Source organism: Cyclopterus lumpus, chromosome 15 (genome assembly GCF_009769545.1).
Source record: "Cyclopterus lumpus isolate fCycLum1 chromosome 15, fCycLum1.pri, whole genome shotgun sequence".
In the NCBI taxonomy this organism is placed as follows: Eukaryota; Metazoa; Chordata; class Actinopteri; order Perciformes; family Cyclopteridae; genus Cyclopterus; species Cyclopterus lumpus.
Genome location: NC_046980.1, coordinates 6,460,896 through 6,470,871, shown reverse-complemented (window position 1 = coordinate 6,470,871; position 9,976 = coordinate 6,460,896). Strand labels below are relative to the sequence as shown.

General features: G+C 41.4%; 1 protein-coding gene across 1 annotated transcript; it reads right to left on the bottom strand.

Moving 5' to 3' along the window:
• Positions 1 to 312: 312 nt before the first annotated feature.
• Positions 313 to 9,651, bottom strand: LOC117744380 (polyribonucleotide nucleotidyltransferase 1, mitochondrial). Its single transcript, XM_034552609.1, has 28 exons — positions 9,341 to 9,651; positions 9,004 to 9,064; positions 7,729 to 7,803; positions 7,341 to 7,446; positions 7,193 to 7,242; positions 7,016 to 7,079; positions 6,882 to 6,929; positions 6,598 to 6,711; positions 5,771 to 5,957; positions 5,455 to 5,506; positions 5,247 to 5,304; positions 5,031 to 5,127; positions 4,827 to 4,929; positions 4,498 to 4,568; positions 4,235 to 4,271; positions 3,707 to 3,773; positions 3,511 to 3,600; positions 3,316 to 3,369; positions 2,981 to 3,090; positions 2,780 to 2,851; positions 2,352 to 2,415; positions 2,155 to 2,238; positions 1,907 to 1,990; positions 1,676 to 1,782; positions 1,515 to 1,570; positions 1,288 to 1,366; positions 1,142 to 1,189; positions 313 to 1,048 (listed from the first exon to the last, which is right to left on the bottom strand). Exons 1-28 carry the CDS (start codon positions 9,457 to 9,459, stop codon positions 899 to 901), a joined length of 2,307 nt encoding a protein of 768 aa, XP_034408500.1. The 5' UTR covers positions 9,460 to 9,651; the 3' UTR covers positions 313 to 898.
• Positions 9,652 to 9,976: the final 325 nt, after the last annotated feature.

Sequence of the window (9,976 nt, the reverse complement as noted above, 5' to 3'; positions counted from 1 at the left end):
CTACCACAAAATTAGGGTTGCTATTTGTTTTAACATACTACAAATTCTGCCAGGGGCCAAATAATTAGCCTGTCACACAAAGTCACCATTTGGGGGACCAGATCCTGGCACAGCAGCTCCCGATGTGGATGTCTCTCAATGCCCTAAGAATCAGGGTTGTACGTATCTGGTGGGTGTGTGAAACTCTTAAAACATTAGATTATTTTGGACATTTCTGTCTGCGAGTAAAATGTGTGGCACTTAAGTGTATTTCTGTTGTTGGCATCTGAATGTTGGGCTGAAAATGGTTCTGAATTTGAACACTACAAAAGCAACTATTAAGTCTTTTATTTTGATGACTCACACGTACTTTAAATTCAACCTTTTAGTAAAGGGAATATGTTTTGTAAAAACTGTACACCGTGGTCTCCCACTTTGCTTTCTTTGTCTATGTCTTGATCCCGGCCGCTTAGAGAACACACAACCACAGTGGACACCAATAATAGAAATTGAATACCACAAGAGCAGTATTATCCACCATGTGAATAAGGAAACCATTGATACATTGCACGGTGAAAGCAGTTAGGTTGGCATTGGCGGAACTGCTGAAAGAAAACCCTTTTACTGCAGTCAATGATAAACGGATGAAAACAAGACACTGTAAAACGGCTATACTTCTAAATAAAACTTGCTCAGTGTTCTTTTCAGTCGGTGCATATCCACTGATGACAGCAGGACGCTGTATTTGATGGGGCGGCAGTTCATTCCAGTGCGGTTTGAACACTTCCATACCCACAACCTCCTTTAAGTACAGCACTGTTGCTCCCGGTTCGGGTCGATTTCTCAACAGAAAAATCGACTAAAGTTTAAAATCCACTTTGTTGGCAAAGCCAGGAGTTAGCCCCGTTGTGTTGGTGTGTCACAAGTCGGTGGAGGGGCCGTCGCTTGAACCCATGGAGATGCTCTGTTTCTCACTTAGAGTCCTGACAACGGTTGCAGCGGGAGACTGGAGCACTTTCCTCGAAAGTCTCATTCTGCCATCTGTTGGGTCCCGTCCAAAGTACTTGACCTGTGAGCACAAGTCCAGTCAGAGACAATAAGCCCAGAATGTAAACACAGGAGGCTACTTTTGACAACGCGGCCGGTGGTTGGTGACACGTACCTGTATCTGCTGGCCCACCTCTAAACCCAAAGCACTTGGGTGTTTGATCTACAACAGGGGAAATACAAAGACATGACCTTTAACCAATGATTTCATTCCCAAACACTCACAGAACCATGGACACGCAGGCAAACCGATCCACTGACCCGTTTGTGGTCCAGTTGCGAGTTGTGCAGCAGGACGGCACTCATGTTGGGATACAGTTTCACCATCACCCCAATGTCCCTGAAGCAGAGCAGGATGAGGTGCGAGATGATAAAGGTTAGTTTAATGCATTGATAAGGAATATATTGCTACTAGATAACATGTTCAAACTGTGTGCCGATAACTGGCAAGAAATACTTTTTTTCAACGTCGCAATTTATTGCCTCACCTTATCTCAATAATGGTGGCCGTGTAGATTGCACCAAAATCCAGCTGCTGCTCTTGCTGCAACAGAAAAACAAATAAACATGGATGATTATGCACATGAATTTACAAACACCGTTTAAAAAAAAAAAAAAAAAAAGGCCCCTAAAAGTCGCGGAGACTCACGTCATCTTTGCAGACTTCACTGATGAAGTCCTGGGCTTCGTTCATGGCTCCTGGAGTCGGAGCGAACACGGAGAAAGTCTCCTCGTCCACCTGACTTATTGTCACGCCTCAAGAAGAAAAAACAAAAAATAAGAAAAAAATTACAGACATTCTGTGAGGGAATCTGCATCGTCTGTAAAACATCGTGATCCCGGTTGGTTTTACGGATTCATTTTTAAAATGACTCGTTACCCGTTTGCGCTTGTAACCGGCGAAGGTTATAGCCGCCCGGACCGACGAAGCGTGCTCGTCTGGAAACGGGCACCCGCACATTTTCTGAAGGCAGAATAAAACTCGCACACATCAGTTTCCTGTACACAGTAAAATGTGCCAATCTAATATTCAGCCGTCATCCCTATTTATCTCACTCAACTAGTCCTACACACAGAGACTCGTCCAAATATATATATACTTAATATATGTTCAAACACAAAGCTTACCAATAACGGGTCCATTCTCTTTCCTCGTCTCTCTGGGTTTTGCTGTACATTTGTTCATGATGCCCAGGATCTCCCTCTTTGCCACTGGAACATAATAATAATAAAAACAACAACATTGAAGCAAAAGTCCATCAAGCCACCAAAGAAATATGTTCACACGTATTCCTTAGTGTTAAATGTTCAGTGTCACTGCTCACCTGTGCCCTGTTGGATAGCCTCCATGACCACCTTCAGCGGCAGGCCTGGGATCTTCACGTCAACCTGGAGGTTCAATAAATGAGTGTACATTTTAATTTTTAAAAAGTCAATTTTAATTCTACAACCCAATATCACAGAATTTGCCTCAAGGGGCTTTACAGTCTGCACAGCATCTGTCCTCAGACCCACACCTGGAGAAGTATTTTATAATAAACTTGTATTTATTTATTTACTATGCATTTAAGACATGCAAATCTTAAAATTAAAGCTCTAAATCGTCATTGGTCTCTTATTTAATGTTTTATTTGCACAGCACTAAAGATGAACCAGGTAAAATATTTCTGTGTATGAACAAACAAAAATCTTATCAGCCGAGTCAAGAAGTTTGTTTTAAAAGACACTTGTTATGAGTTATTAGACACAATACCTGTAAAGCAGTGATGCCTTTGTTTGTTCCTGCCAATTTGAAGTCCATGTCTCCAAGGTAATCTTCTATTCCCTGGTTAGGAAACAATAATTAGCTCATATTCAGCATCTCAGTTATCATTTAGTGGGGACATTAATTAGACCTAAACCATTTATTCCTTTTATAAATGGCTGCTCACACACACACACACACAGTATGTACCAGAATATCAGTGAGTAATCTGTAGTCTTGGATCTCAGCAGGTTTCTCTGGGTTGGCCTTGGAGATGAGGCCAACTGCTACACCCGCCACAGCAGAAGAGATGGGAACACCTGGGAGACACACATCCAGATGTGTTAGCGACATAGTATCTCAAAAAAGCACTTTAATTTGCTTGGAGGAGCGTGATAAGAATCTGTGTAAATATAAAATATGTTTCTAAATTGTCGAGATTTATGGTGTGTTGAGTATTTGTAAAAATGGAATACTAAATATAGAAACTATATACATTTAAAGTTCGGTAACTATTACTGTAAACAAGCTATTTCCTGCAGTACCTGCATCCATGAGAGCGAGGCTGCCACCACATGCTGAAGCCATTGAGGAGGATCCTGAAAGAAGATAAAGAAGGTGGAAAAAAAAAAAAAAGGGGTGAAGAAAAAAAGGCATTCAGACATTGTAACCCCGCGATCGTGTGCGAGACATCCTGCCAGACAATCAACACATTTCAGAAACTGTGTCACCACACTCACCGTTTGACTCGAGCACCTCAGCGGTGACCCGGATAGTGAAAGGGAAGTCTTTAGGGATGACTGGTCTCAGAGCTTTCTCAGCCAGGGCCCCTGAACATGAATAAATACATACACAAACATGAACAAATACTTCCACAAACACGTCTCTGACCAGGCGGCGGACCCTGAATGTAAGCAGAAGAAAACTAACACAAACCATGTCCGAGCGCTCTCCGGTTGATGCCTCCCATCTTTCCAATCTCATTGGTCGCATACGGAGGGAACTGAAATACATTTTAAAAAAGGCAATGAAACAGAAGTTAGAGCGTCTTTAGCGCCTGTACTAAATACAGAATATTTAACCGGTGCACAGTTAAGAGAGATCTAAATGATATCCTTTGCATTTGATTGGGCCGCTCTAAAAAGTGTGCCGACTTAGAATGTAACGCTTGACTGATGGATGTCCTGATGTTATTGGTTGAGATTGGGCAGCGCTAGCTCAAATAAGCACACGTCATATATTGTTTTACGGGAAGAAAATATGATTTAATTTTTATATTAACATTTTTGTTATTTGCATATAAATGGGTGCATAACATGACCGGTGATGTGATCTAAAAAGGGTTAAAAGTGTGGTTGTTTCCCCCTCTCCTTTCACCTCTACTTTAAGTTCACTAAAAGATATATAAATCACACATATAATAATCTTAGTGACTTTAAAAATTAAAACAGGATTATGACTCACCTCATAATGAAGCATGAAATTTTTGGATTTGATGCCACTGCAGAAATAAAAAGGAAGACACCGGTTGAATTGTCTTTTATAGACTTTATACATTTAAATGGTGTATTTTAGTCTGTGTGGGTGATTCAGTCTGACACATTGGACGAAGCCCTGCGTGCAATGACGTTCAAAAAAAGCCAGATAATAAAAGTAGTGAGGGCCAACAGTGTCTGAACCGTCCTGATAATATCAACAGTGTGTGCATACATGAGGGATGACTTTACCTCAAAGCTGTGGTGATAATATCGGCTTTGATACTGGATTCCAGGGAATCAAATGTGACACTGGCCAGCACCTATTAAAAAAAAAGAATTTAAAAAAAGGAAGCGGACTGAGCTTTCTTTGTTAAAACACTAGAGCGGCTTTTCCACAGTAAAATTGTAATTTCAGAACCTCGCTGATCACCTCCCCCTCCTGCATTCATTATCAAACACAGTATTTTATCTTTCAGTTGCAGAAAACCCAAACAAACCAACAATCCTCTATCTCTTCCATCAAATTTGGACACAATGGAATCCTTCTTTCAACAACATGCATCTCGCCCTGTAGCTACCTGTGTTTGTCCTCTCTGGAAGAGGGCGGAGCCATGCAGCGGTTTGAAGAGGTCCACAGCACAGGAAATGTTCCTTAAAGCAGTCAGCTCCCTCCCATCACATCTACCACACGTCAAAGTACAAAAAAATCATTAAATCCAGTTACAAAAGACACATCATGCGTCATGAAAAGATACATCCATGTTGCCGTGGGCGGGGCTTACCTCTTGTACTCATTTAGCACTAAATTGCGGAAGACCTCTTTGCTCACAGTGTTGAAGGATTCCATGATCTCAAAGTGCTCAGCTTGAGGGAATCTTTCTACACATGGAGGACATTATTGACATTTTTTCAGCTGACAGATAACGGAGTTGTGTGAAGGGGTTTGCAACAATGCTTGAAATTCTTTCCACGCAACACAAACACTGAAGATGACCTACCTTTTAGGTCCTCTTCCGTTTCCAGTCGGACTTTGTTGATTGCGTCATCTCTTGAAATCTACAAGATTAGGACGAGATCATTACTGAAACTAATCAAGAGATAAGGAAAGTAAACAGTGTCATATCACAGAGGAGAGAACCATCAGTGATTCTAGCCGCTTTGAATCAATTAAAGAAAACAGAGGACCGAGTAACACACAGACTCCACCTTATCGTGAGTGTAATCAGTGAAAACGCCATAGATCCTCTTGGAAGCTGACCTGCGAGGAAGAAAAAGGAAAAACAAGTCATTACCGACATCTAAAACAATACAAGTCCCACTTCTGTAGCGCTCTTGTGAGAAATAAAAGCGCAGACACGTCTTCATCAAGGTCCCCAGCGGTACTGCAGGTACACACATTGTTGCATAATGTCTGACTTTGCTTCATTTAAAAAGACTATCTCATTCAGAATAAATAAATAAATCGCAAATGTAATTTTGTTGCAATTTGAAAAATGGTATCGAGCTTCGTCAGTGGTCTTACTGCCGAACAGATTCCACCATGTCAGTCGGGGCGGAGAAGATCTTGACCGGGGTGCGCTTGGTGATCTTCTGCTCTCGCGCCATCTGCTGGAGGGCGAGTATGATCTGCATGGCGTGTTTTACTCCCACCTTCACCGCGTGGCAAAAGTCCTGCTGCAGCACGTTCTCAGCCGACGCCTCGATCATCACTGGCAGACATCAAACAACAGTAGTATGATCATCAGATAGACAGACAGAGGGATGTTTAATAACCGGGGACACAGAGCAATTTGTGGTGATGACATCGACGACTCAGTAAAATAAAAATGAATTACTCTGTGCTACCTTGATGATCAGGAAGTGAAGTAACTAACTTAATAGCTTTAAATGTTCCTTTCAAATCAGGAGAAAATGTAATTAAAATGTTGATGGTGAAGTGATAATAATCACTAACTTTGTTATTGCATTCTTCACAGTGGGGGGGGGAGTGACAAATAAACAAAAAAATACTTGGCAGCGATTATCTCACATTAGAACATATTCATAACAGCAATGATGAACCTATTGACCCAGGGCAGTAAATAAAAGAGGTATATTGTAGTAAAGCCTGAGCTACTATAAACTATGTTATTGAGTTTCCTTTGAGGAAAAAGCTCGGAGTGAATTTAAATTATTTCTCGTAAACAGTTACACAGTGTGTGTATGTCTACGGGCTTTTATTGAGAATAGATTCATCAACAGCTGTTAGTTTAAAGCGTTATGACATGTTCATGCAAACATACTAAATGACTATTTGTGTTATTGTGTTTTCAGTAACATCCGAGTGGATTAAAGCGTCGTCCAACTGACCCACTTGACTGCCGGGGCCAGCGGCCACAATGAGGTTCAGGCTGCTGGACGTCATCTCCGTCCTGGTGGGGTTGATCAGCATCTCTCCGTCGACCATGCCCACGCGCACGGCACCTGAACACACACAAGGAGTTCAGTGCTAGATTTTAATAATGCACGACAACGTCCAAGGACCTGAAGTCGAAGAGACGACTGAAAACCAGCATAAAAAAGAAAAAAAAAAGAAGAAAGGTCAATAAATCTAAATGTGCAAAAAAGGCCTAAATCTGTTGCGTGTTCCTCACCTATGGGTCCATGCCAGGGGATGTCAGACAGGGACAGAGCTGCGGAAGCTTTAACAAAAGAAAATATTGTTCAAGCTGAGGATCTAAAACACTATTGTTCTTTGGAAAACATGGACGGCTGGGTTTTAATTCACCTGCATTAATAGCCAGCACATCTGGATCATTGACACCGTCAACTGCCAGCAGGTTACAAACGACCTTCAGGAGACACAAAAGGTCAGATGCAGATATACATTAATATCACCTATTGTTCAAAAAGCAAGTGCAAAACTATAAGCACACAAGGAGGAAAACTTAAAAACTGAACTGACCTGAGTGTCGTAAAAGTAGCCGTGAGGGAACAGCGGTCTGATCGACCTGTCTGAGCAACAGAAACATGAGGTGTAACTTTGGCTTTAGTCAAACACGTCAACACACAGAGCTGCAGACATATCAAAAGACACATTCTGATCAACTCACCTATGAGTCTGCTGGTGAGGATCTCGTTGTCAGTGGAGCCCAACTCTCGCCGCAAATGGTTCGTGGGGATTCGACCGGCAGCCGCTGCTTTCTGTTTGTAGTCCACCTGTCAATCAGAGGGGACATTCATTCAGAGATATTGTTGCCCTTATGCAGGTCTAAGCTGGTGGCGTCTAGTTCTGGCACACGACGTCACGAGCAACTGATGGAGACAGGCTGGATAACACTTTCTAAGTACTTCATGATTCTTCCACCAAACCCATTTAGATTACTTACAGATGTAACAAAGAATTCACTGAACATGCACAAAAAAAAAACTCAACACAATCTCAGTTTAGAAACACAGACGTGCCTGGCTTTTGTTTTACTGTCACACTAGAGAACATACCACAAGAGGCATGAACTGAGACGGAGAAGGTTTGGTTTTGCTCACAGCCGTCACCATCACAGACGTATCGCCCAGCTTCAGAAAGAGAAAGAAGTTAACAAACATTCTTTATTTTTAAAGAAATCACACAGAAAGCATCAAACATCTGAAACTGGACACTTTAGCCCGACAACACACTGAAGTCTTACGTGTGTTTTAGTGGGGGAAACAACTTTTAATTTACACAAGATGCTGGTCGACCATCATCTACCTGCATGCATGTCTTTTGTTTTTGTTTAGCTGTGTCTGACTGATTTGTATATTTCATATACTCTGCGTGCTTTTATGTTCTGTACCTCTGACATGGATGTTTTCTTTTTTGTGTGTTTAACAATGCAGCATAATCTTTTTTTTGTTTTTTTGTTCTCTCTCATTTTATGTGTTGTGTTGAATTTGTGAGCCTCTGTGTTGATGCTAGTCCTTGACAATGTCTAAGGGTCTCCTGAATGATGATACTACGTATATTAATATTCTCACGCTATTCATTGTTTGTGCACCAATTGTAAAGCTTCAATATTGTATAAACCTTGTATATGTAATCTTATCTCTGTTTTTTTAGTTTGTTTTGTGACATCTGCCTCTCGGGACTTCAGATGAAAAATAGCCTCTTGGCTAACTCTGGCGCATTTACAGAAATGTTACTATTAATGTGCACAGTCCCTTATCAAATAAACCAAAATTAATATTGACTGTCCCCATCATGTGTTCTCTGGTTTGCATTAATTAGTTTGGCTTTATACACCACATAGCCAACTGACTTGAGAACAGCCTGGGTGTGGGTTCTGTGTTACTAACGCTCTCCTACACCTGTTTTTATAGGTGCTCAAGTACAGGGTGCATATTCCTAAACATGTCTGTGTTTAACTGAACTATGTCAAACAAAAGGTGAGTGGTAGATTTGTTTTCCCCTACAGCTCCCTATTGGTTTTAATCTGTAAGCCTTTTTTTAAACTGGTCGTATGAATGTGAAACACATCACAAAAAAAGAAACCTCATTCAGATGTGAATAAAAACACGTTTTAATTTGGAAGATATCCTATTAACTGGTCATGTTTTTGCATTGTTCAATATTTGAGAGTCAGACCAAGTCAGGAGGAGGTGTTGGTGTAAATATAAATGATAAGACAGTAGACAAAATGTTCTGAAGAATATGGATCATAAAGGAAGGCAAGCAGCTTCCAGGTGCTTTCAATCCATACACCCGTTTGATGGAACTGTTGATTTGTTTTTCTGTACCTGTACTACAGCAGACCCATCAGCAAATCTAGCAAACCTCCCTGAAGAGATCTCAAGTTTCCTACAAAACAAAAACACAAGAGCACAACACGTGAACATGTCGTACGAACTAAAACCATATTTGCATGCAGTCAAGTGGCATCGTGTGACCCTGTGTTCTGGTTCCCAGTTCATCCCAGTCGTCTCTTCGAGGTCTGGTTCAGAGCGAAATGAGGCTCCAAAAGCAACGAATACACTTTGACAGGAACCAATTAGCTAATAACAAAATGCAAACACGCCCTGCGTGTTAACGGTTACTGGGAGAGAGAAAGAAAGGAAGCCGGGAAAGTCAACTTACTTCTCCCCAAGGTCCACGACCAGCCTTCGTGGATTTGTATGGTTGCTGTAAACACTGTGGTGACATAAACGGACGTGGCGGCGGGCGAACGAGTGCCCCAGACTGAGTAAATACCTCATATCTACAGAAACACGACCACAAAAAAACTAAGAAAAGCACCGGGGTGACAGTCGGCGGTGCCTTTACAGCTCAGATGTGCGCATGGGGGCTTCCATGTCAGTTAAGTCACGTGAACGGAAGTAAGTTAAAGAGACGCTTCTCCTGATTGGACAAGGCCACGGTGCGTGGTTTAACGTCAAGTCCAGAGCCGTTAAAAGAGAAAGTCGCGTCAACGGAAGTGCAAAAAAGAAAATAATACTTGATCGTCACGTGAATCGCGTAGGCTTCAGATTTTTACAGGAAGTACTTCGCTTGGCGGGACATTTTGAATCCTTTGTTATGACTCGATATCGGAACAAACGGTGAGACACAACTGCGATTTTCGCGTGATTAGAAGTTATTGTTCTGCCACAGCAATGTTTACAACGACAATGTCACCGTATAAGGTCATTAATATCTCGACTGAAATAAATCTGAAAAGTCAATAAAATAGATAAGTTTTCTGAGTGAAGTTTATAATTGATGATAATCAATAAT